Genomic DNA, 26,840 nt, shown 5'->3' with positions numbered 1-26,840 from the left:
TGAAATTGTAAGTCAATAAATCATAGTTTTTTCTTCAACTTTTGAAATGATACTGAATTAAAGAAGTGGTCAAACTCTTAATGGCATGGTGGTGTGGGCCCGTGGGAAGGGAAGGGTTAGTGGTTTAGAGCTTTCTGAGACACCCCCACCCCCCCCCCCCCCCCCCCCCCCCCCCCCCCTTCTTCTCTCTCTCTCACTCTCTCGCAAAGTGCGCCACAAATATATACACATAGACCGAATAGTTAGGAACGATCAATACTAAAAGTAACCAGTTATTTGTGCCCTGTATGTGTGTATATATATATATATATATATATGTATTAAAGAACATAGACCAAATAATTAGGAACGATAAATATTAAAAAGTAACTGATTGTTTACCATATTTTCCCCCACATTCACGTTATTTCGACCATTCAATGTAACGGTTCTAATATGAGATTGCATTTACTAATTATGAAATGGGCTTAGAGCGTCCCCTCACACCTGTGGGTCACAGTATAATCTTTGGTGTTTTTGAGATGGGATCTTATGAATTTGCAGAGATACTGGTATTGGAATGACCAAAGAAGTGCTCATTGACTGTCTTGGAACTATTGCTCAGAATGGTACTTCAAAGTTCTTGCTGCTTTGAAGCTTACATTTCCAGCCTTAAAATTTGCTAGGAAAATAGGGATCTTGGAGCAGACAATGGTCTGATTGGTCAATTTGGTGTGGGGTTCTATTCTGCCTTTCTTGTTGCTGAGAAGGTAACTTTTATAATTAAACTTAAGTCTTGTTGCAATTTTGAATTCCTTTTGAAGATTTTAATGTGAATGCTTTTCCTGGGTGGCCACTGATTATGCTTTTCCTGGGTGGCCACGAAATTGAGAGAGTAATCCTCGGAGTGTCAGACACTTAGACTATCATCCACCGGCAAGCCAGTCGCTCACCAACATCAGGCCGCCTAAACCGCTACCGGTAATTTTTTTTTTTCTAAATCCGGTACTCTTACAGAATTAGTCGGAGATAGCCTGCTTTGAAGGACCCACGGGGCTGTAACTAAGATCAAAAGAGAGCAATCCAAAAATCCTAACGCAATCTCTGAACACTGAGAGTGAAAGTCAGTAGGTAAAGAGAGATCAAGCGAAGCAAGTCTGTAAGGCAGAGAGCCACCACCCACTGTCAGGCATTTGTTCCTCCACCGTCAGACTACTGTTGGTAATTATTTTCTGTTTTAAAAATTTGGACATTATGATTTAGGTTTTGGGTTTTTCTTGAGATTTGTTTTTATTTAGCCGTTCATGGTTGGTAGTGTTGGAGAATTGGAATTATTAGGATGAGAGGAAAGGAGGATGGTATAACCCCAAAATTCAAAATTTCTTTTTGTGGGTATTGTTGCATATTGCTATATGACTGAAATGTTTGTGTTTTTGTGGGAATTTTATTTTTGTTTTGAAGGTTGGGGTGGGTTACTATAGTTGTTTGAGATTCCTAATAGGTGTTTGATAGAATGCCTGGGAGAGCTATACTCTCAGGTGTTTGTTCTCTGTTAGTGTTGGCAGTAATAGTTTTAAATACATGCATTTTTTGTTCATGGAATCTTTTAACCTCATAACCAATCTTTTAATACATACATTGTACTTCTTTTAACCTCATAACCTCATAAACTGAAGTACAATTCTCTTTATTAAAACTTTCAAAGAATTTATTGCTTATGCAGTTTTATGTTGTAAAATCACCATAACCATGAATCACCTGAAAGTTTTGAGGAATTTGTTGGTGGAATCTTTTGATTTTCCTGCCGAATGTTGTGCAAAATGTTGTGGCCCTTATGGGAAGCAATGCCTTCACTTGTCTGTATTTTTTTTTTTTTGCCCCCGCCACCCTCCCTTCTTTGAAAGAAAAATAATGATTACATCTTTTTTAGGTTGTCTTGAGTTTTCTTATTTGTATTTCTTTATTCAGATTTCTAATTCTAATTTCTATTATGCCTTATGTGAATGATCTGATTTATTAGAAAAGAAGAGCATCTTCTGCATATTGTTGGATTATACATTTGGGTTGTGCATTTTTTTTTCCCCTTACAACCAATATTGTTGCATAGTCGCTGAATGTGTGGAATTATATTGAGGTGCTCTTACTGACATCAGGTTTTAATAATCTTGAGGATTGCTTTTATTAGGACATAATATACCTTTTGTTTTTTGTTTTTGTTTTGCTTGGTATTCAAGGAAAAATGATTTGGCTAGAAATGGGATCCTTCTACTAAAATGTAGATTCGAGGGAGAATGTAGTGTGTTGATTGAGACCATGTATTATGTCCCTACTAGGAACAAGATAAGTTCTGGTATTGGAACAGTTTAGTAGTGATTTGTTAGATTTTACTAATAATACAATTTTAGTCATTTTGTTTATTGTAAATTGTATATTGATGATAGTTACTACCTCTTCCAAGTAGCTACTTTTTCCAATTTAAATGATGAAATTTGCATGCTATTCATTTGATGAAATGATAGTTACCGATCTTTTTCAAGTTTCAATTTTCTTTTATTGATATGGTTTAAAATTGAAATTGAAATTGTTTTAAATAGAACATAGGCTCAAAGTTGTGTTTTAATTATGTCTTCAATTAGGTTTTATGTCAATTTAGGGATTTCAATTCCTAACCCTTTTTCCTCTCTATTATTTTTTTCTTTTGAAGTGAGAGAAACAATCATAGAAAATCAAATTCTACAAGTTTTGTAGGAAAATATTGTGGATATGGATGGGTTTCGTAGTGGAGATAGTATTGAAGAGCCTCCCAACCCTCAAAATCTGACAACAATCCTACAGGTTTTGCTTTAGCTTCAAGCTCGGCTTAATTTTGATATCTAGGTTTTCTTAGCAGATCTGATTTAGCTTTACTTAGATTGGCCAGTTTAGTTCTAAAATTACATGCACCAAGTGCATAGGCCAGTGATGCTGATAATACTTAATACTCTCGATGCCATTGTGGAGGAGATCTTTGTTGCACTAATCTCTATTTTTATCACATGTTTGGCCTGTTTAGAGAGGCCAATGCTGGTCATGCCATTAGAGTTCATGCTGTAGGTTTTGGCAAAAGCCATGGTGTTTTTTTTAATGGTTTTTTTGTTCCTATGTTTTTGAAAGGCCTAAGAATGGGCCTGGTGATTCATTTTTTTTTGAATTATTTGGATTAAATTTCAAATTTTAAATGGATTATTTGGGCTAAATTTATTTCATTGGAGGGTCACTCTAAATTTATTTTGTTAGATTGGTAATCTATTCAAGTTCTGCCACTCCTGTAAAAGTCTCTCTCCTTCTCCATTTGTTTTGTCTTTGATTTCTTCTTTCTTTTTATTTTTAATTGAAGTTGATGTATTGATGTAGATTGTGGTTTCAGAATTTTCAGTGATATATATGGGCTGTGTGTTGCAAATAGATTTTGTTTATGGGGTTCAATAAAAATTTTAGGCACAGTTGATTTGATGCTATATAGTTATTGGTTTTGTTTTAGAAAATCTTTAGATTTTTTTCGTTAGTTCATTTGATTTTTTAAAATTTTAAGAAGTGGATTATCAACTTAACTTTGTAGAGTTGTATTACAAAATAATAGGTGGTTGCTGAGGAGTTTTGTATGCAGAGAACTGATCGTGTGTGAAGGTATGCAGTCAATGAATAATTTTGATAGAGGAATTAGACATATTTTTGGACAGATACAATAATTTGTCTTGTATTACACTTGGTAAAGGTATGATATAACACATGTTATTCTAAGCATGTTTGATGTCCTTAATTGTGTCTTCATCGTCATTGTTGCTGGTGATGTATTGTTTATAGTGAAAAATATCAGTTTTCATTTAACATGGTTTTGGATTCCCTTTAAGTTAATATTTATGTTTTCTGAGTTTGTACATACTACCTGTTTGATTAAATGTCTTAGACATGGGTTTGCTGCTGTTAAGATTTCTTATTTGGAATTTGTTGTTTTTTTAGGTAGAAGAAGTGATAGTGATACCCAAAATTAGCCATGAAAAGGATTATACGAGTCAAAGATTCAATAGTTTTGCAGGTAACTACTATGAAACTGGACATAATGTTTGAGCATGAGATTTAATGTTATTTGTGTGCTCCTTATGCATTCTAGGAAATGTGAGCTATACTTCAATTCATAAACTATTTTGAGAAGAGTTTCTAATTACAAAATAAACATTGAGCACTAAATACATGTTTTATCAAGCAGAATAAAGAAAAGACCTAATCAAATCACATTTTGATGCTTGCGTTTGGCATCCAATTATGCAAAAGAGAAGTAGTGATTCTGCATGTATATTTAAAGTTATAAGCTTAAGTATTATAGCTGAAATTATGTTTTCCCACTTGAAAGCCCATGATAGTGCATAGGTTTTTGGGTTTTATTGAAAATTTAGGAGAGGCCTCATGACTGTATACCCACCCAAAAGTAAACCCCTGAGGAATTATATAGTCAAAGACCTCAATAAAAACTACAACCAAATGCATATCATTTGGGCCAAGGGTTGAGACCACTCCATAAACATATTCATGTATGATAATTTTAGCATACATAAGGGCTCTAATGTTTAAGTTGGAGGTGATGCTCACTATTGTTACAAGTTTGAATTTTGCTAGAGGCCTTCATATTTCTTTATTTAAATCAGTCTTCCTCCCTCTGCCTTTCTTTATGGTTCTTGGTTGGATATAGCTTTAGAATATTTAAATTACTACTACACAAATTTGAATAGTAGACAACATTAATATTTTCAATTTTGAATAGGGATATTTAATTACAAAATTAAGTAGGAAAAAACTGACACATTTAATTTTGAGCTTGAACTATCCTTAAAATTTGTTTTTATTGACTTCATGGCTTCTATTATATTTTTTTGGCTTAAGTTTTTATTTTGATAGATATTATTTTTTCTTATTTTGCTAGAGGTTACCCCAAACCAATGCAATTCAATTAGGAGCATCGTGAGGTAATTCTTGATAAGTTTATATGGTGTACACAATGCCTCAATCCATGTAAAACCTAATGATGTGGAGGTTGTTAATGTTTGTTAGCTTACAACTGAGTGGCACAAGACTTTCCACTAATGTGATTTAGTCGGTTATCATTGTTATGATATCTATACCTCTAATGTTGTAGTGTATGATATTTACATACAAGAGTTATTTGATAATTGATATTGGATATGAGTTGCTTCTCTCTCTCTCTCCAGTCAAATTGTATTCTTTTGATATTTTTCCCTTCAACTCTTATTTTATAACCTTATTGTCATCATGCAGAATATGAGTACAATGTACTATTCTTAGTTCTTCTACCATTTTGCAATAATTGATGTGCAACAATTTAATTTTGTTAAACTATCCCGTGCATCGCACGGGTTAGCGGCTAGTATATATATAAAACTGAAGCCTCTATTAGCACCACAATTTTCCACGTCAGCATTATTTAAAAAAAAAAATACAAAAATGCAAAAATTCTGATTTTTTTTTTTCTCTAAAACCCAATAATACATAAAACCCAATATACAAAAAAAATTGCTCCTCTCTCAAACCAAATTCTTTGCCCATCCCCACTCTCAATTTTCTCTCCATAACCCAAAACCACCATCAGTCCTTCTCTCCCACAACTCAACGACTCCACCTTCTCTTGCACAACTCAACAGCTGCAATCCTTTCCCCAAAATCAAAACCCAAAACTCAGATTCTCCCGCCGTCGCCACCATTGGTTGCCGCCATTGCATCTTTTGGTTTTCCTCTCTCTATTATGTAACTCATTCTCTACCTGTTATTATTTTCAATTGAAAATCAAAATCCATACTCAATGCCTAGGTACGCTTGCTTTCCACTTTCTCTTTTCTCTGATTTTAAGTTTTTCAATTGAAACCAAACAGGGGAAATGTTGCCTACTTAATGATGAAAACAGAGGAAATATTTTTTTATTTTTTTTTATAAAAAAAATTTGAAAATATGATTTAGGTTTTGGTATTGTGGTCTGATTGGTTTTGATTTAGGAAGAACAGATGCTTGACATTGATATGGTTATTTTTCTTTGATTTTTTAAATTCCTCAATTTATAAGTGGATAAAATAATTTAAAAATTAACAGGAGAGTAATCATATTTTTTAGACAATATTCTAGTGGTATTTAGAATTATATTTTTACCATATTGTTCTTAAGTTTTATCTTTACTTGAATATAGAAGTTTATGGCATTTTTAAACCAAAAAAAATAAGAAACTCAAATAAGAAAAACTCATTAAACAGTAGTATAAATTAAAAAAATAAAAAGGCCTAATCTAATACTTATGCTTATGCAGTCCGCCACGCCACCCAGGTGAAAGAATAATAGTATGAAACAAAAAGTTTCAGTTTTCTAAGAGCTCTCTATGTGTGTGTGAAAAACTGAAATCGATTTGACTATTTCACCACACCCATGGATAGGGACTGAAGAACAAAGATCTATTCTCACAACTTTCATTTTTTTTTTTCTTTTTCTTACACTCCCATCGGTCAGACTTCAGATAAGTGGGAAGATGGCTATGTTCAGAATCTTCAGATCCTTCTATCAAACTACTGCTGCTGCGATTTTGTGTTTTAAGCAAACCGCTCCATGGCCGGTCAAACCGTTCCGGTCTGCAATTTTGCCGATTCAACTGCCGGATTCCGGTTAAACTTACTTTTTATGACATTTCTGGTTTTGTGAAGCAACCGGACCAAATTAGTGTCCGGCTTCCGGTTGAACAGGCCGATCTGGTTTTTTAAATCCATGTGTTAGTCTTTAAAATTTTTTTTTTAAAATTAACTCAATTTTCTCATTATTTGTTAAAAACATATTATATAGGTAAAAAAAAAAAAAAAACCACTTTCGCTCCATAATTTTTACCTAATGAGTGTTTTATAGTTCCTAATATTTGAACAAGCCAGGAAAAAAAAAAAAAAAATATATTGAAGAGAGACAACATTACAATTAAGGGTAAAAAAAAAGTAGTAAATAAGAAAGCTCAAGTAAATGTCCTTAGAGAATTGGTTAACATTTTCCTTCAAAGATAATGATATTTTTATATCCACTTTTTACAACCAATTTTTTAACATCTATTTTGATGTTTTAAGTGTAAACATTTTTTTTTTTTTTTTTATAATTTTTTTCACTTTTAAAAGGGTTAACTTTTAAGTTTCGAAAAATAATGACTTAAAAACACACACACGTGTGTGTATATATATATATATATATGCAATATTCTACTTCATTTGCTAAATAAAATCATTAGAGTAATCATCCAATAAAGCTAACATGAAATTAAATCTTCAACATTGACTCATTGAGTCGTCTGTCATGTAAGAATATACATAGACCTTGCATGTTCGAAGATGGAAATTTGCTATTTTAAGGAATTTAGTCAGTCACGTTTCCCCTCGTGAACACTCACAGGTTAGGATCATGTCAAAGTTGAAGTTGAATAGAGGCTTCGCTCTACTCAGTTTGGATCGGATGGTTGACGGACGAGAAAAGGAAAGGCAAGAGGCTGGAGAGGTTAGGGTAGAGGAAATTATACGTAAATATTATGAGAAATTGGCTCGCGTCTTTTTAGTTATATCCACAATCATTGCAAGTCTCAGCTTCACAGCAGCCATCAACCCGCCTGGAGGATACAAAGACAAAGGCATAGTATTTTTAAGAGAAAACGGAAACTTCAAAAAATTTATGCTATTTGATTTGCTGGCTTTAGGTTTCTCATCTTCCTCCATTATAATTCACTGCCTAGCTGCATATCTTTCGGCTACCCGTGCCACATACCCAAGACAACTTGCTTATCTTTTAACTTTTGTTTCCATTCTAAGCATGATCTTGGCCTTTTGGAGCGGCAAATAGCAGTCTATGGTGTAAAAACGAGGTTTACTTCGATGGCTATGATTATTTGTTCCCATTATATATTTCTTAATTAGATCTTTATTTGCACTACATATAGCCTTCTACTCCTGTAAAACCAAAATACTACTGCAGTTCCTGTGATTTCTGTCTTTACTATAGGTCCAACTCTGACCCAACAACCATTACATGAAGTACAAAGGTGCTCGCATGTAAACATTTCATTGTCTCATTGAAGGACTCAGAGTCGTACACCTGAAATTTCCCTCAAATTCTCTCTCAACACTAAATGATTCCTTTCAAACCGTTCTGTAGCCAATATGGTCTCTTTCCCGCAATTACAGAGTGCTCTGGCAGCTTGTTTTGTCCTTTTCTGGACCTTTTTACTGTATCTGGGTTTATATAAGAAACTGCAATGCGATTATGTGTATTTGCCTCTACAATCAATCACACTCTATTTGTATTTGTTTTAGAAAAATAAAGGATAGATTGGAATCCATGTGAATGATTGTGTTTGTTTGAAATGATTTTAATTTTGCCTGATTGATATGATTGTAGGTGTATAGATGACTTTTGTCAAACTTCAATTTGTTTGCTTAAGAAGTTGATTTGGGGATTTGAATTTTTTCTAAAATGAATGTGGTGGTTTGGTGATGTCTCAATTAAGAGAACTTTTGAAGGATACATTTGGAACCTGATGGTCCCGATTATATCCTCGTCTATAGGAAGACACGAGGACGAGGACAATTCTAAGAACCGTCCAACCAGTGATCGTCATCGGGCTAGTACGAACTTGTCCGTCCTTAATCATTGATGAAGCGTTACAAAGTAATGATGAATTTCTATACCGTTGGGGAAATAACCCACCATTAACGCTCTATGAAGGCGTTACTGATATGAGAATGAAATCACCATTAAGGCAGCATCAACGGTTAGAAGGAAGAGGAAAACACCTATATAAATACTGATCCAAAATATCCAAAACACAGGTACACATACACTCTAAATTTACAATGATTGACATTCTGTTATTGTTATTCTAGCCATTTTAACTTTAGCATCGGAGGTTCTGTGGTAGACACCACACCGGTGACCCATTCTTCTTCCTTTCACATTCAATCTCTTCAGGGTCAGGCTGACATAGGATGACTCCATTCTGGATGAGCAATTTGGTTGACGATCTCGAGCATCATCAGAACCAATATAATTGATTGTATTTGTTTGAGATGATTTTAATTTTGCCTAATCAATATGAGTGCCGGTGTATCCATGATCGATGCTTCGATTTGTTTGCTAAAGACGTTGATTTGGGGATTTGAATTCAATTCTCAAAGGGGATGTAGTTCAGTTAATGATGCCTTAATTAAGAGGATTTTCTTTTCCCCAAATTGATGTAGTTATTGAAGATGATGCTAGTAACAGTTATTGATGGAAATCAACAGGCTAAATTCTTATTACAATCATGTACCAAGAGCTGATTTCTTATTGCAATTCTAATTCAAGAGTATCAATAAGCTAAGTAAACTAAAGTCATGCTAAGTCACTACGTAAACAGGACTTATCGATAGTAAGCAGCAGCTTGAACATGAAATATGATCTCGATGATAAGGAACAAAGGATCTTACAGGCTAACAACTAAGAACTTAAATATAATAAACTTACAAGTAAACTACTTGCATGAATACACCTTCCTAAATCCTAGGAACTAAGAGGAATCTACCGGGAAAATATACAATAGCAGGAGGTTAATCTCTGTATCAGCCATTTCACCATTCCAAAGTCAAGAAGATATTTCATGGGTTTTCTTTGGATCCTTGGATGGACCACCTTGATTTCTCAAGCGTTGCTTACTTGGATTACTTTTACTTGTTCGGTTGGTCCTCCCTTTTGGAATTGAGAAGCATATATATTGCTCTGTCGTGGGGCTTAGCTCTTGGATGGATTTCCCAGTTGCAGGCTCATTGGCTTTTGTTTTAATTAGTATTTTTATTACAATTAAACACGAATATAATATGTCAAGTGAAACTATCTTTGGAAACTCAAATTTCATTTTACTTTTTTTTTTTGAAGAAAAATCACATTCATGAAAAATATATCAATAGTTTGGAAGTGATGCACCCTCCTCTCATGAATATAGATCTATATATTTTAGGGGTTAATTACTACTTTAGTACCTAATGTTTGTCCTATGTGATAAACTGGTTCCTAATATTTTAAATATTCTAATTTAGTCCATAACTTTTTGGTAATGAGTTGAAATAATTCATATTTTTAATAGTAGATATGGAAAAAGCTGACATGATTAAAAATAATAACAATAAATAATATTTTGTGTCACTGGACTTCTACGTGCCCATAATTGTTTTTTGGTTTAAAAAAAAAAACATTATCCCTTGTTAAAAGGTAAAAACCCTGTAAATATCTAACAACTCCGAAAACACTAGCAAATGGCAATCACTGCAACATGAACAACATCAAATATTGAGCATTGAGCAACACAAAAAAGTGAGGAAAACAAAAAGGGTAGAGAACCATAGAAAGATATTTGACACAGTGGCACCCTCTGGACCTTTGATTTCCCTCCCATTTTCTTTTTCTTTAATGATTAATCTCACACAATGCTTGCTTTTATAATACAGACTCATATTCGTCTTGATACGACTCAAACCAAATCACAGATTGTACTGAAAATTTTAAGTGCACCTTCGGAAGTGTGAGTTATGAATTTTGTTGAGGAAAGCTTGTAAGGTTTAGAAATAGGCTTTCATTTTAAAAAATGTAGTTATGAACAAGCTAAGTTGAGTTTCAGAATCAATGAAACAAAGCCTAATTAAGTAATAAGAGAGTTGGATTTAGGCCTAACTGAGAAAAATATTTTAGAATGGAGATTATTATTATTATTTTTTTTAAGGCCACGTTCCCTAATTTGTTTATTATAATATCATCAATCACGTCAACTTTTACTCACCTAGCCACAGAGACTATTTTGACACATTCGGCGAATAAAAGGTTATAATATTTGAGAAATCAATTTTAATTATATTTCATTACATGTTATTAGAAAGAGATAAAATTAAGAATATAGGAATATTGCTTGACTGAATCGACAAATATTTAATTATTTTCACTAATATAAGAGTATAATTATTTTTTATATTCTTGATTTTATGTAATTATATTTGCTTTTATTTCTTCTATGCTTTGTTTAAATTGTTACCAAAGCAATTTAATTTCAGAAAGAATATTATATTCCAAATCAATAATATGTTATATATAAATCTAATGAAAATAATTATTAAAATTAATTTACATAAACAATTAGTGCACTATTTATAAATAATTAATACAAGAAAATAAACACATTTACCATATTAATACTCAGTTTAATTACATAGCACAAATTTAATTAGACTACTATATATATATATATAGACACACGTATTACATGTAATTAAAAGGATTTAGAATTCTATCAAAAAAAAAAAAAAAAGATATAGAAAATATAGTTTGTTAAGATTATTACAATAAAAAGCATAAACATATTACTCCTTTGTATTCATATATATGTAATTAATTCAACTAATTTGTACATACAATTATTTGTTATACATCTTAAAAAAAGTGTTTTATATATATATATATATATATATATTTTTTTATTGTTAAATTGGTTTCTTCCTTTTAATAATTAAAAAAAAAAAAACATTTGTTATCAGAGAAATTAAACTTTTTTTTTTTTTTTTTGAGAAAGAAACACACACACACAAGAGAGAGGAAAATATGTTCTAACACAAAGGCACACCACAACTCCACTCAAAAGTCATGGTAACTTTTAAGGGAGGGTGGGACAAGTTATACTACACACAACGCACTCTTTTAAGCAATGTGAGCCAATTACCCATTCTTTTTTTTTTGAGAAAGAAACATACACACATAAGGGAGAGAGAAATGGGTTCTAACACAAAGACACACTACAACTCCACTAAAAAAATTAAACTTGAGGATGAATGTCATATTCAAAATCAATTGATTTTTTTTTTTTTTTTTGAGATAAACGCTAGAAAATATTATTAAAAAGAAAGAAACGTCAAACCCAAATACAAGTATAAAACCCCAAAACTCAAACCGGAGGAAAAAAAAATACCAGAAACGCCAAAAGAAAACTATTACCCTATTACAATAAAGCCAAGGGTCCTATCAACCAGAGGCAAAAAAATCAGTCATCCTATTGAGCAGCAACCAAACGTTGATTCTTGTCCAGATAACCAACAGCACCATCAAAAATAACCTTCGGATGAAGTTGAATTTTTATAGTTATGAAATTTGGACCGGCCTAACTGATCTGACTAAATAATCTACTAATCTAGTGAACTAGTATATGCACTTGAACTAACAAAACTCATTAAAACCCAACGGGCTTTCGGCAACCCGTGCAACTTGGACCGGTTGTTTTCACCCAACTACTTTTGTAAATTTGAACAAGATTACTTTTTTAGGTCCATTGCAATGCCTTTTAAAGAATAAAAAAAATTGGAGCATAATGATAACAAATGATTTTATAGTGAGGTTGATACTGGATTGATCAATAAAGATATAGTTTTTATATTTTAGCTCATATTGTAATCTATGGGATTAGAGCAACTAGTGAGATATGAAATATGCATAGAATATGACTTTGTAGTTTGATATATTCTTTTCTTCCAATAATTTTAAGACGTGTAATGTAATAAAATTTTATTTAGCAAAGACTTAGCTATAATTCTATGACATCCTTTTATTTTATGTTTTCTAGTGATGAGAGTTATATGGCTTGTTTGAATTATATTTTATGGTTTGTTTTTTAGACTTAGTTTTGATTAGTAATTTAGTCATACCTATTTTTTCATTTTTCATATTTATTTATGATTTTTGAAATTTATTTTTATATCTATTTAATTTTTTATTTAACCTTGTAGTTCAACCTACGATTAAATAAGTAATGCACCAATTAATACATGATTAGATGTTGTTGTTAATTTCTACCTACAACAATTAGACATTGTTGTTAATGTCTAGACATTGTTTTTAATGTCTAGCAATGGTGATTATCTACGTTCAACTTTTGCAAAATAAGAACTTGTGCTTATTACATACACCTTCAGTTACATAATGCAAATTTTAATTTTTGTTTCTTTCTTATTTTCATTTGGTGTTAGGAAAACGTTAACGAATCTCCTGAATTTGTCTCATGCAATGCAATTAAGTCTAATATGCGAGTCTTACAACCTATGAACGCATATTAAAAAAAAAAAAAAAAAAACCCAAGAATTGCATACTTTTTCATAGTGAAATTGAGTTCACTATGACCACTTTTCTTGCCTTTAGGAGGTCATTTATTAATAAAAGCCTTCTAGTATTATCAACAATAATAAATTAAATCAACGGTACCTAAATAAATTGGCATCCCTCAAATTTATCATTATATTACACCAATTCATCATAATTATGATTATATTGCACCAATTCATATATTGTCAAAATCAACTAGATTTTGTTTTGATTGGGGGGCATGGGGCCGGGGGGGTGGGGGGGTGGGGGAACGTTTTCATTTTCCCATTTCCTTTTCCAAAAAAAATGTGGTGTCCCTTGAAGGGGAAAATAACAAGAATCACTAGCAAAATAAGTTCCTTCATTTCTCTAAGATCCCTCCAAAACTCTTAATAACAATTGACAAAAATCTCAGACAAATAAGATTAGTTCATTGCTTCTTGCAGATTGTAAAATTTTCATTTTTTGTACTTCAAATTTGCAACACCAAACAACCAATATTCCTCCAATGTACTCACATAACACTCATTCAACCAAATACCGAAGCACAAACAATACATCATATCAAATGAAAATACTTTCCTAATATGAAAATACATTTTGGCTGATAAACCTTTGTAATATCTAAAACTATTCCTCACCTACGTCAGAAATTTTTCTTTGTGCATCAAATTATGATATGGGTTTTGTACCTAAGATGATAGAGAGATGATCGCTAGATCAAAAACACTGAATCTAGGGATGTATAGTCAAGGAGCTGTGAACTGAAGTGAAGGACACAGAAACACTAATTTTGAACTATCTGATTTGGATATAGCTTCAATGAAACTCCATTTTCTTAAAATCAAGTTCGCTTTTTAAAAAATTCCAACATAACTCGATACTATTAAATTCGAATTATAGACCCAACAAAAAATTTCAAAGTAACTCAGTATTCATAATATTGAGTTACACATTAATTTTGTTTTTGCAAAAACACCATTTTGGTTTTTACATTTTGGAGTTACAGTCAATTTGGTCCTTATATTTTGGTAGCAATCAATTTGGTCTCTAATATTTTCAACTTGCATTCAATTTGCTCTTTGCCATTAACTCACTAACAAAAAATGCTTACATGGCAAATGGTGTGAACGGTTGGCATACTTCTAAGTGTTGTATTCTTGTCATTTGGGGAGGGCAAGGGAAAGGGATGCTCAACAACTTCTTAAGGAAGGCGTTTTGAGATCAGAGGAGGGAAATAAATCATTCCTTTGACTCTAAGTGTGAGAATGATGAGTGGGTCACTCTTAGGGTGAATTATGAATCAAAATCATATTAATGCACAAAATACATAGTTTTGGGGCATGCTACTTCAAAAGGCAATAAGAGACAGACAGTAGTAGCAGTTTTGGCAGAATTCAGGAACGTGCAATGAAGCCTGAAGAAGATGAGCAATGGTAGCTTGTTGATAAAACACAAAAGATTGATTGACGTGGCAGCTTCAGGTTTGATTGAGAATAGTGGTAACTCAACCAAGGCAGATGCAGATGATGTCATGTTGCACTCTAAGATAGCATAGTGGAGGAAATAGTGCAATTTAATTGTGACATTGTTGATATAGTAGTTCCTTAGGATACATGGGGAAGGAAATTCAACTGAATTTCCTGTAACTCATAGAAAATATGGAAGTAGTCAAGCACAAATGTAGTGTCTCCTGATATAGCCTCTCCAGATCTAATCCCTTTCTTGTTATTTTTCTTGTTTCCTTTTCCACCACCTTGGAGGTAAGTTTCTTCGGTTTATTTGCATCTTTCTATTATTTTGAGAATGAATTTTGCCTGCAGGAATGGGCGGGTCTAATGACCTCATAGAATATTACTGGAGTACTAAACTTACATACTTCTCATTTTGCTATATTAAAAGGGAAAAAATATATAAATGCCTACAAGTTTTTTTTGTTGATAAATAAGTAATTTTATTAATAAAAACAAACTTGAAGAACAATCTTCAAATAGAACAGGACACTACAACAACATCAACACTTGAAGAAAGACTTCAAAACACAGCATACTGCCCTACTGTAAACACAGCAGGGTACCTTGCTCAAAGCACATACAAACATGGTGGAGGATATATTCCACCTATTACACAGAGCCCTGTTACACAAAGTACTTGGCACTGGTTTACAATAAAAAACCCTCCATCTTACTTTCGTTTCTGATCTTTCTTTAATATAATTAGTCTCACAAACTTTCAACCAGAATTGGCATAGATACTACTAGTTGCCTTGAATGGTTTGTTGTACGTTTAAATGCTCTGTGATCTCTGCAGGGCCTCAGCATCCATGCGCTCTAGAACACGGCGAGCTTCTTCCTCTGTTGCTGGAACAACGTTCCTGAGCCTAAATCCATTCTTTGTGGCTTTTGCCTCAGGACGAACAGTGAAAGTAAAATAGAAAGTGTTTGACACCTGTTTCAAATTATACAGGAACAGACAAAAGATATGAAATCAATAAAGGGAAATTTTTAGACAGCCATTATGAACTGAAGCTCAAATTCATGTGGATAGTGCAGAAAAGGATATTATAAGCCTTCTACAATTACTCTTTCTAAGGTAATATAAGAGACATAATATCATCCTATATAAGTACAAATAAAAATTTTTGTTCTTTGAAAGCGGAGTTTGCTTGGACTTACCACACTAGACCTCATCTCAGGCCTCGTAACGTGAGCAACAACTTCAACATAGATTAGAGGCTGATCAGGATTGTCATGTTCTGTGTAAAGAACACATGATTTGAATCGTAGGAAATCTCCAACATCCACCTGTTCGACAAACATATATAATAAATTTTCTCCAGATATGTACAAAGTTATTCATGTCACATGTAGGCTGAATGCCAAAATGGTAGTCAAAGCATCGTAGTGCTAATACATTTTGGGCAAGGTAGAACCAATCTTCCAGGGAGGTCTCTTGATTACAATCTAAATCCCCCAATTTGATTGATATATAACAAATTTTGGTTCTCAAAATAAAAAGTGGCCTCATTTATTTGCAAATACAAGAAACACTTAACTCAAGCCTTAATACTAATGAATTTGGACTAGGCTCCTCATCATCTAAATGGGGTTGGCCATATGTACTCCTTTCCCCCATTCCATCTTTATCTAGTAATGGTTGATTCTAAGGACAGTAGCTGAGTTGTACACTTGCTGGAAAGGGTGTTGTCGTAGATAAGAAAGAAGTGTATTTGGAATGCTACTCCCTTGTGTGCCATGATGTGTTTGATTTGAGAGCATTAGCTGCACCCAAGCAAAACTCCCTCCCATATGAAGATTCTGTTCTTATTCTCACCTTTTAATTAAATGGCTTCTTGATATATACTACATGTTCATCTTTCATAGGCTTTCTTTACACTCTCCATTTCAGGAGTTAAGTATCTTAATTTTTTGTGGGGCTTCTGTTGTATATGTCCTGACTATTAGGATAAGCATCCTAAACTAAACCACACAAATGAAATTAGAAAGGCGGAGAAATGTTGTCTCAAAAGAAAGGATGATGGTACTTACAGGTTTATAGAAATCAACATGATCAACTTCCAGAAAGGAAGGAACTATTCCAGCAAAGGTATAAGCCGTTGAAAAAGCCAATTCAAATGCTTTGTGCATCAAAAACCCTCCAAAGATTCGTCCATGGAGGTTTCTCTGTTGTGGATGGCATATCAAAGCATTTTCGAGTTGAGTATCCCTAAGAAGAATGCTGTCTCTGTCGGCCAAGGCTGGCATGTCACAGAAAATCCTGCCTTCGGACAACAAAGCTTCTAATCTATTCACCTCCGATTTATCACTTTGCTTTTTATCTTCTCCCCTCTTCATTCTTCTCGCTTTATCTCTTGCTTCAGCTCCATCATAAAGGAACTTTTCCTGTTCAGTTTCTGGTGTGAGCCGGTTCACTTGAGCAGCTTTGCTAGTCTTGTAGTCACGAGCCACAAAGATGAAGTTGGCAGTCAGGGCTACAGAGTCTGAATCATCAGGGCCCTCACCTAATAAACATGTAGTAGATCAGATGACGGTCAACTTTGTGCAAATAGGTCTACAATTGTCTGGGCAGAACAATGTTCTCATTTGTTCGAAGAAGGATTCATGCTTTATGCATGGTTTCTTAGGAGTTAAGTTAGTATGCATATAAGGAGGAGTTGAATTCCAAGATTATTAAAACAAATAAGGAAAGCATAATTTCTTGTAAATGATTGAGGAAATGTTAAGTGATTTCATAACTACTCAACTTAGACCAGCCTTAATCCCCGAATAATTGGGGGTCAACTACATTAATGTTTTTTTTTTTTTTTTTTTCCCTAGGTAAGATCACTCCTCTATTGTATAAATAGGATAGACATCAGTTGTGAGTACCATCCTTATTCTGTAGATTGGAATTATTTACTTCTCCATTTTCATCCTTCATTCTTGGATTATATTGTTTGCATAGGTAATGATGCTGGTTAAGGAGAAGTGGTCAAAAGTAATCAACCTATGAATTTCATAGTTTCAGACTCAGAATGCCAAACTATGTCATAGAATATATAATGAAGGGTCAGCAAACCTAATAGAACAAAATTGATCGATAAAATAGAATGGCATTTATTTGAAAAAAAAAAAAACAGTAAAAATAAGAAGGCAATCAAGATCAATGACCTTGTTATACCTTGAAGTTATCACTTTTGATAAAATATTGAGATAGGCCAGTTCAGGGAGAATGTGCTGCTCTGGTGTTCTTATTGTTGACATATTAAAGATAAAGGATTGAAGTTTTATGATAGATCACTAAGACTAGCTATGTTAATGGAGCAAATTGTGATGATTCAAATCATGTAATTGAACCAAAGATAAAAAAGCTGGTGAAAAGTATTATCAGTACTCATCATATCTGAAAATATGTTGTGAAGATGTTGTCTAGAGTTAAGAGAAATTTACAATTTCTATATGGTTTAGGGCTTTAGAAAGAAGGGTTAGCATTCAAAGAATAGTCACAGTTTTGGTGGGGAAGGGAAGGATTTGATTAATTGCAAAAGGATTTGATTAATTTGTCCATAGATTCTGAATAATAGCATGATCAAAATGCGTATACAAGACCTTGAACAGTGACTATGCGCCAAAGAAGAAGAACAAGTTGAAAGAGAAAGAAAAGAATACATCAAGATCAATGTACCTCAATACTCAAAAGACTCGATATTCTATTAATGAAAGTCTCTGATCAACTCACTTAATCATATGAGCACAATAATATAATTATATAAGCTTTAAATCTTAATATCTTCAGATAGGACTAGAACTTCTATTTAGAATTTGAATGTAAGAAAGTTATGGTCAGCAAGGAAAATTAAAATAAAAAGTATTAAGATACCTAAAATTCATATTTTTACCAGAAAAACTAAGACTCCTAAATGTAGGGGACAATAAGTGATTTTTTTTAATTAAAAAATGAGAAAAATTACACTATTTCACTTTAAATTATACCCTAAAATTACACCCATGAACTATTGAAACACACAATCAACCCCCTAAATTGAAAACATTGTAACACTTAGAGTCTATTTGGGATCCGATTATTTTGCTAAAACTGAAAACTTTTTACTAAAAGTACTGTAGATAAGGATAAAATTAGTTGAAATAGTACAATGAAACCTATGAATAATATCAAAAAGTGCAGTAGGGCCCATGAATAGCTGGAGCCAAATGCACACGTAGATGGAAAACATGGATGCATGATATTCATGTGACACCCATTGACTTAGAGCCCACTTGGCCTACTTAGTGTGTGTTTGGCAAAAATTAAAAAACTAGCTTATTTTATTATTCAAATTATTTTTGCTACTATTAAATTTTTTTTGTTACTATTCATGGGCCCATTGCACTTTTTGATATTATTCATAGGTCTTATTATACTATTTCAGTTAACTTTTACCTTTATCTACAGTATTTTCAGCAAAATAAGCGGATTCCAAACAAACCCTTAGACTTCACATGACAACCACTGACTTGGAGCCCACTAGGCCTACTTAGACCAACTAGAATGCCCTTCTCTTTGTAGGCTTAAACATTAGTTTGGTATGCAGGTTCAAACGACAGTATTTAAACACTAAAAATTGTGGACCCCAAAAAGAAAGCTGTGTTTGGTATGAGGTTTTTTTTTTTTTTTTAATCAAAAGTGTTTGAGCTACAATTCTCAATTTAGGATGTTTAATGTTAGGATTAGTATTTTTAAATCCTATTGTATGATGCTATGTATGACATTATGTAAAACATTATGTATAACTTAATATTGTAATTAATAAAGTTATTTTATTATTATCTAAAATAATGGTAATATGAATATTTGGACATTATCATATAGTCCATAAGATGCATAATATGTGATTTAGTCACAGAAGATATAAATTACAAGTTCTTTGTAAACTCAGAATTTTAGTTCGTAGTTGGTGATGAAATTGGGGATTTCATCTGCGAAGACTATAACATATCAACTAAGATAAGTTGTCTTGATCATAGAAGTGGAGACTTCTAATTGATATGTTGATATATTTTAAATGTTAAGATATATTGAACTGGACCGCTATGAGATTTATTATTCTCCTAACGACTGCCAAATGAATAATAAATCTCACAACTTCTATTTATATGAACTCTTAATCTTGAGAGAATAATGTACCTGATCATGATGTGTAGGTTGCCTTGATATATCAGGAGTGAGATTTAAAGTCACGATCAAAATCTTAATAAGTTGGACAGCCACATTTAATGTTGATGGAACATATATTCTCAAGATGGAATTTATAATCTCTTAACGGAGATATAAAATATTCCCTTGAAATAAGTTTAATGGGTTTGGTTATTCAGAATGTTAGGCCTAACTACTTTAGTAAGGGGTTTCTAAAATATATATTTATGAAATTAGATTTCATAAATATATGATGAATAACTTAAAGGATTAAACTGGATATTCAAGGATTAAGATGTAGTAATTTTTAAAATGGTAGTCTACATTCATAACTTTTGTATTATTACGAATATTTTATGAAAGGGTTGCATGAATAATAAAGTCTTAAGATATAATTTATTAATAAGGCCTAGAGTGCAATTATATTTATATAGTGGTATTAAATATAATTAATAGTAATTTTGGATTTGTCAAGAGTTGACAGAAAAACCCAAGGCCCATTGAAGTTAGTGTCTTATTTGTTCTCTTTTTGGTCCTACTCCAAGCCACAAACTAAAACTCAATTGGAATGACCCAAAAAGGTAGCCCAATTAGATAATCAGTAAGGGAGAAACATACAAATTTATTTATGGCACTTAGAGTGGAATGAAATGGTTTGTATGTGAGTATTAGACACTTTCTTATTCTCCCTTGAACACATACATATATATTGATTGAGAGACCATACTTCTTAGGCATCAAGTGGAATTGGAGTGAAGATTAAAAGTGTTTCCAAGTACTTCTAATTTTTGATTTTGAATTTCACCACACCAAGGTACATTCTCTTGTTCTTATATTTTGAAATTTACATAGTACATGTTATCAATTGCAAATGAAGTAGATCCGTTAATTTTCCGTTGCGTATATTTTGTATGCGATACAAACATGTATTTTTTCAATATTTAAAACATGTGTGTTGAAAATTCACCACACCAGTTTTTAGTTTTCAAGTAATTTTGTTGAGCGATCTTTTTGTAAATAAGTTGAAAAATTGTGGGACCCATTAACAAGACTAAACTTTTTTTTTTCTTTGTCTCTTACGGCCTATCACTTTGCCCTTTTTTTTTTCATTCTTTTTCTCCCTCCTTAAATAAAATAGGGCATTATTTTTCATTATTTAAAAAAAAAAAAAATACACATACCAAAAACACACAATTATATTTTTTCATATTTTAAAATATGTTATTTATAACACTGTGCCAAACACATTTTTTATATTATGAGTATTTTAAACACGTATTTTCATAATACTTTTTAAACTATAGTTTTCACGTCATTCTAAACAACAATACTGCTACCAAATAGTCCTATTACCTCCTCAACAACCTCTCTACACCATTTCTTTATCTAACACTGAATGAATAATGTTTTTTCTTTTTTTAATATTTTTTATTTAGTATATAGACTTCAATTATAGCATATTTCTCATTCTTGAATTTTAAATTTCTATGGTTCATGCCACGGGGACTTGCCCCCACTAAATTAAAATTTTCGTTTCTTCCCTAGTGCTAGGCGTTAGGCCATGTTATGTATGTGGTAAACAGTTAAATGTATGGGATGGACTAGTGTAAGTTTCTGTTACGTGCCTAGCTTTTCTTTAATTTTATTATTTAAGACTTTATTTTTGTTATTAGGAGTTGGATTATAAATGTTAAATAACAAATTTCATTTTCAATTCAAAAAGAGAACCGCTAAAATTTAGGATTTTTTCCCCCTATACCTTCATCTTTTTATTTCTTAAAATTTAGCTTTTCTTATTTTAATTTTTAAGTATTCAAATGATTTTTTTGGAATATCTTATATTTAGCTTAATCTTTTAATTTCATATATTAATAAATATTTATTTATTGATTATTTCAAATTATTATTTTATTATATATATAAATATATATTTATAGTCAACTTAATTTGTGAGGAACTATTAAGTGTAACAATGATTATACTAACTCTACTAGGTTTAAAAAAAAATTGAAACCAAGTACCAAAAAAAATATAACTGACATTTACATTATATTTTTTTTATGTTAATAAAATATTTATTTTAATAAATTAAGTAATTTTTCTTCTATTAATAAACATTTTTTGAGTTTATTTTGTCCCAATATTGGATCTTTTGCATTTGCCCCCTCAAGAGTACTTTAATAATTTCATTTTGAAATATTCCATGAATAAAAAGATTCTGTAACAGAGTAGTGGTATTTTTTTTTAAACATTACTATTTGATTTTATAGTCTAGGGTGATGAGAATTGTAAACTAACCCATACAAAAAAGGGGAAAGTGTGTTTTTGTTTTTTTGCCAAATATATAAGTTGTGCATTTTTTTCCTCCCTTTTAAGAAAGCCCCAAAAATATAGATCTTACAAATTAATATATTATCAATTATAAAAAATAATTCAAATACACAACGAAAATAAAATTTGTAACAATTTTACCATTTTCCCAAAGAAAATTATGGATTAATAAATATGCAACTGATCAATCTTCATTAAGTGAATTGGTAATTTAAAAGTAAGAATGATGGATTTTAAATTAAAAAAATTATTTTAATATAGAATATTACCTAAATTTTATTTAAGTAATATTTAAACATAATAAAGTCTATTTAAAATTATAACTGTAGATCTCTAAGACTCAAACTATATTCTACTCATTTTCCATGTTGCATTACCTTCAGTTATGACTTCCATTTGAATCTCAATTGAGGAGCGGCCAACCCATATAATAGAACCACTTATTTTAAGATCTTTGTCAACACTTATCGGCTTCTTCAACACTATCCTGTCCACAGAAGCTGTGACCAGCATGAGAGGCCTTGTCGTGATATCATCATCAGAACAATGCTAATCCCACACCAAACCAAACAAATAAATCACTAAAGGAAATTAAGAGTTCATTACAAATCTCCAGCTTTTAACATGCAAATGATCAACCTCACATGAGAGATTAGGGTCCATTTTATAATGTTATTCTAATAACTTTGTTTGTATTTTTTAAAAATACATTTAAATGAAAAAAAGTAATAATACATATAATTTTATTTAAAAACTAAAAACATATTTTTAAACTTCTATACTAAACAAGACCTAAATTTCAAGAATTACCAAATGTAAAATTTCACTAAACAAGTGGTAAAATATTAAGAGAAGTACGGACGTTGACAGCTACATATATGCCACGTTATTCAATTCATTACAGGTTTCCAGCTTTAACTTAGAAGTGATAGCAACAACTTTTTTTTTGGTGACCACAAAGATGCTATCAGTACTGGGTTATCACTTTAACCCAACAACATCTCATTTGAGAGAAGTAAATTTGAAGCAATGTACTGCCTAAGTTTTAAATTCCAGTAAACAAACAAGTGGTAAAATGTTGAGAGAGAGAGAGAGAGAGAGAGAGAGAGAGACCTTGAAAGTGACGGTGCAAGCCAAGGCATCAAGGTCTTCGAGCAACTTTCCAATTCTGAACTCATTCCATGGATCCTTATACTGCTCTCTCAAGGTGGAGTCGGAGGAGAAAGCATAGACAATGGTGGTGCGACTCTCTGAGGGAGTTCTTGTGAGCAATTCAGTAGGAGGAGGGGCATCGTCTGGTATGTCAAATAGCCTCTCATTGATGCTCACCCTCTCGTTCCACAATGCATCTGTCACTGGTGAATGGTACACTCCTGGCCAGTAGCAAATGGGCTTGTGCACCTCATCAGAAGAAGTAGGAGAAGATTTGGCATCCTCAGTGGGCTTAGTCAAAGTTGAGACGACAAAAATGGTGTTAGAAGAAAGAGAGGAATTCAAATCCATGGAAACTTTTGGATTTCCTTCAAAGAACACTACTCGGTTTTTGTAGTTTTGAGTAGAGAAGTCACAAATTGGATAGGCACTATTTATTACACACAAGTGTGTACGAAGTATGTAAATAAGTTGAGACCGTATTTTTACACGATTTTTAAAATTGTGTGCAACAAACATTGTGTAATAAGAATTGGATAGGTCACTCTGTCACTGTAGGGTAACCAATAAAATTGGAACAATTAATGTTACATACACAGCTAGAAATTCTGCGTGCGATGCCTTCTTGATATGAATGCATCTATAGTAATAGTGTAGGTGGGGTAGGAAGATTGCATTATTCACGTGGAGGGTCCAAAAAAAAAACTCAACTGAATTGCAAAAGAACAAGGAAAAGAAGTGGTGCAGAAATGGAGAGAGAAAGCAGAAATGACTGCTCGGTCTGGTGTGTATATATATATATATATATATATATATAAAATACAAATTCGAGTTGCTCCAATGGTGGAATCACATTAGGAAATCAAGTTGATCACATGGGAGAGTTTAAAATTGCATATAGTGTCAAATAATTGAACATTGATTATAATTACTTAATTGATGCATGTGGTACACGAGAAAATATATGATGCAGCCATACTCTATCATTAGGTCAGCCAACCAACCCCCTACCATTAGGACTAACAACCAGTCACCATCTATGAGCCAAATAGCCAGCCAACCTTTCTGACCTCTTAGGGTAGCCAACAACTTCCTTATTTTGACTTCTGATATCTACCATGTATCCTCTTTAATTACAGCTTTGTCTTATATAACTATTAGCTACTTTATTTTCTAATAGTTAAAGATTATAAATAAGCTTGCTATATAAGAGTATAATCAATTTTTGATGTGAATATAATTTAGTTTCAGACTTGGACAGAAACTTGTTTCTCCAGTTTCTCTGTAATTTCAGTTTTGATTCTTAATTTTAATCCAATTTTAGTTCAAGTTCTCAATCAATTGATCTTGATTTGCATCAATAAACTAATATAAATCCCTTGTTCTAATGTTCTTAGTGTCAAATCGTTATCATAGTTAATAATCCAAAAAGGTAGCTTTAGGATCAACCAATTATCGACATCACATGCGCAAATAATGCTGACATGAAAAAAAAAAAAACAAAAAAGCTGACATCAAATGCATAAATCATGTCTAGCTTTAGTTGTGTGGCTAGAAGAATTTGGAACAAAGATTGGGTGGTAAGTCCAAAAACTACCTGTATCTTTAACTTTTCTTTAGCAATGTCTGCCATTTATTTAAAAAAAAAAAAAAAAAAAACTTTTCGTTAGCAATGATGATGCATCTCACTTGATGTAACGTTTTAAATTTTTGAATGACCTTTTTTGAAAAGAAATGTCAATTGAGATATAATTTTTTTAAGTACCTCAACCAATTGGTTGGTATAGTCTTAATGTATCCATCAAAGCATTCAAAGTTCAAATCTATATTCCTTAAATAAAAAAGGGTAGAAAGTTCTTGGTTATTAATAATAATTGTTAGGATCATTTAAGTATTGGTAGATTGTGTATTAAAATTTTTGTGGTAATTGCAAATTGTTTTTCACGTAAGTCAATTCAATTGAGTTATGGTTGTTTGGGTTTTCAAGAAGGAACGAGCTGAAAGTTGAAGTTGTTGATTCTAAAGAATTGGGTCAACTGAAGATGAAGTTTGGTCAATCGAGTTGTCAAGCATGCAGACAAGAATAGAGCCATAGAGCAATTCACTCCTTAGTCCACTCTTGCCCAAAAGAAGTTTCATATTAGTTTTGAAATTTAAGTGCAGCCATCCAACCTTTGATTTATAACCCTTATATGCACGAAAATAAATTCTTAATCGATCCAAAACGAAGGTAGGAGGCCAGTGTACCTTTTAAAGGGAAGTTCTTGTATCCCCTCTCCCATTGACCATCTTGTAGGGAATTTAACCAAAAATTCCTAACCTGTGAGAAACAAAACAAATAGAGAAAACACACGTCAAAGAAAATAATCACACGCACAAGACAATATTTACGTGGTTCGGCAATTTGCCTACCACGGAGTTGCAGGGATTTCACTATTATCAGGGAAAATACAATAGTGCACAAGAACACTCTCAAGAAACCCAAATCCCAATTACACCCTAGCACTCTCTCACATAAAAAATAAGAATAGAAGCTGACTGCCTCTCTTTTCTCTATTTTCTCTCATGCGGCTTGCTCACTAGGTTAATTGGAATTTGTCTTGAATCTCTCACAGCTACACTACAAATATAATATATATATATATATATATATATGTCAAAGTCGGCTAAAGTTGTGGGTTACTATTCCAAATAGGAGTTGGTCAAATAGTGACCGACTTAGGCAATGAGGATGTGGGCTTGTGGCAATTCAAGCCACACACGGCCCACTCCAACAAATCTCCACCTTGGCTTGAATTGATCAAGCTACACGAGCAAACTCCTCCATCAGCTCCACCTTAGCCCTTAAGGGCTCACAAGCTGCAAACATTAGCCACAATCCTCCATAACACAGTCCTTCATCCCTGCAACTCATCCTCCTGTCCTCAAGCTAGAAGACCAATTGAAGCTGCGCACAGCTTCAACTTCTCAATAGTGACACCCTTAGTCAACATGTCTGCCGGATTCTTAGATCCACAAATCTTCTCAAGCATTACCAGCTTATCTTCAACAAGGTAACGGATAAAGTGGTATTTTGTCTGTATGTGCTTCGACTTTGAATGAAAAGCCGAATTCTTGGCAAGAAAGATTGCACTCTGACTGTCACTGTGTAGAATGCCCATCTCCTGCTTCTTACCCAATTCATCTAAGAAACCATGTAGCCAAATCATCTCCTTTCCAGCTTCAGTTGCTGCAACATACTCAGCTTCTGTACTAGACAAAGTAACAATCTTCTGTAGATTTGAAGCCCATGATATAGCTGTACCACCCAGAGTAAAAACAAACCCAGTAGTACTTTTTCTACTATCAATATCACCAGCAAAATCAGCATCTACATAACCCTGCAGTTTCAAACTTGCACCTGTGAAGCAAAGACATGTATCTGATGAACCCTTCAGATATCTCAGAATCCACTTGACTGCCTCCCAATGCTGCTTTCCAGG

The 26,840-nt window shown here is 32.6% G+C and overlaps 1 protein-coding gene and 1 long non-coding RNA gene across 8 annotated transcripts; one reads left to right on the top strand and one right to left on the bottom strand.

Moving 5' to 3' along the window:
• Positions 1-319: 319 nt before the first annotated feature.
• LOC115958921 lies at positions 320-5,203 on the top strand. 7 transcript variants are annotated; one of them, XR_004084723.1, is made up of 6 exons: positions 322-749; positions 872-1,200; positions 2,728-2,814; positions 3,599-3,645; positions 3,979-4,054; positions 4,937-5,203. It is a non-coding gene; the product is annotated as an uncharacterized LOC115958921 (long non-coding RNA). The 7 variants fall into 7 exon arrangements; XR_004084722.1 differs by having other exon boundaries at positions 324-960; positions 997-1,200; XR_004084719.1 differs by having other exon boundaries at positions 320-1,200; positions 2,684-2,814.
• A 10,151-nt stretch (positions 5,204-15,354) lies between these two features.
• On the bottom strand, positions 15,355-24,037 carry LOC115960508 (acyl-coenzyme A thioesterase 9, mitochondrial-like). Its single transcript, XM_031079439.1, has 5 exons — positions 23,320-24,037; positions 22,584-22,755; positions 16,731-17,203; positions 15,858-15,986; positions 15,355-15,630 (listed from the first exon to the last, which is right to left on the bottom strand). Exons 1-5 carry the CDS (start codon positions 23,875-23,877, stop codon positions 15,469-15,471), a joined length of 1,494 nt encoding a protein of 497 aa, XP_030935299.1. The 5' UTR covers positions 23,878-24,037; the 3' UTR covers positions 15,355-15,468.
• Positions 24,038-26,840: the final 2,803 nt, after the last annotated feature.

This window comes from Quercus lobata, chromosome 9, assembly GCF_001633185.2.
Source record: "Quercus lobata isolate SW786 chromosome 9, ValleyOak3.0 Primary Assembly, whole genome shotgun sequence".
NCBI classification, from domain to species: Eukaryota; Viridiplantae; Streptophyta; class Magnoliopsida; order Fagales; family Fagaceae; genus Quercus; species Quercus lobata.
Note: the sequence above shows the minus strand (reverse complement) of the source record. Positions and strands in the feature narration are given on the sequence as shown.

Bases quoted from the DNA above. Each gene is read 5' to 3' on its own strand.
- LOC115960508 (XM_031079439.1), bottom strand. From the start codon at position 23,877: ATGTTTGTTGCACACAATTTTAAAAATCGTGTAAAAATACGGTCTCAA. The intron at 15,987-16,730 runs GTAAGTACCATC...TTTGTCGAACAG, and splicing joins ATGTTGATTTCTATAAACCT to GTGGATGTTGGAGATTTCCT. The intron at 15,631-15,857 runs GTAAGTCCAAGC...AATTTGAAACAG, and splicing joins CTGAGATGAGGTCTAGTGTG to GTGTCAAACACTTTCTATTT.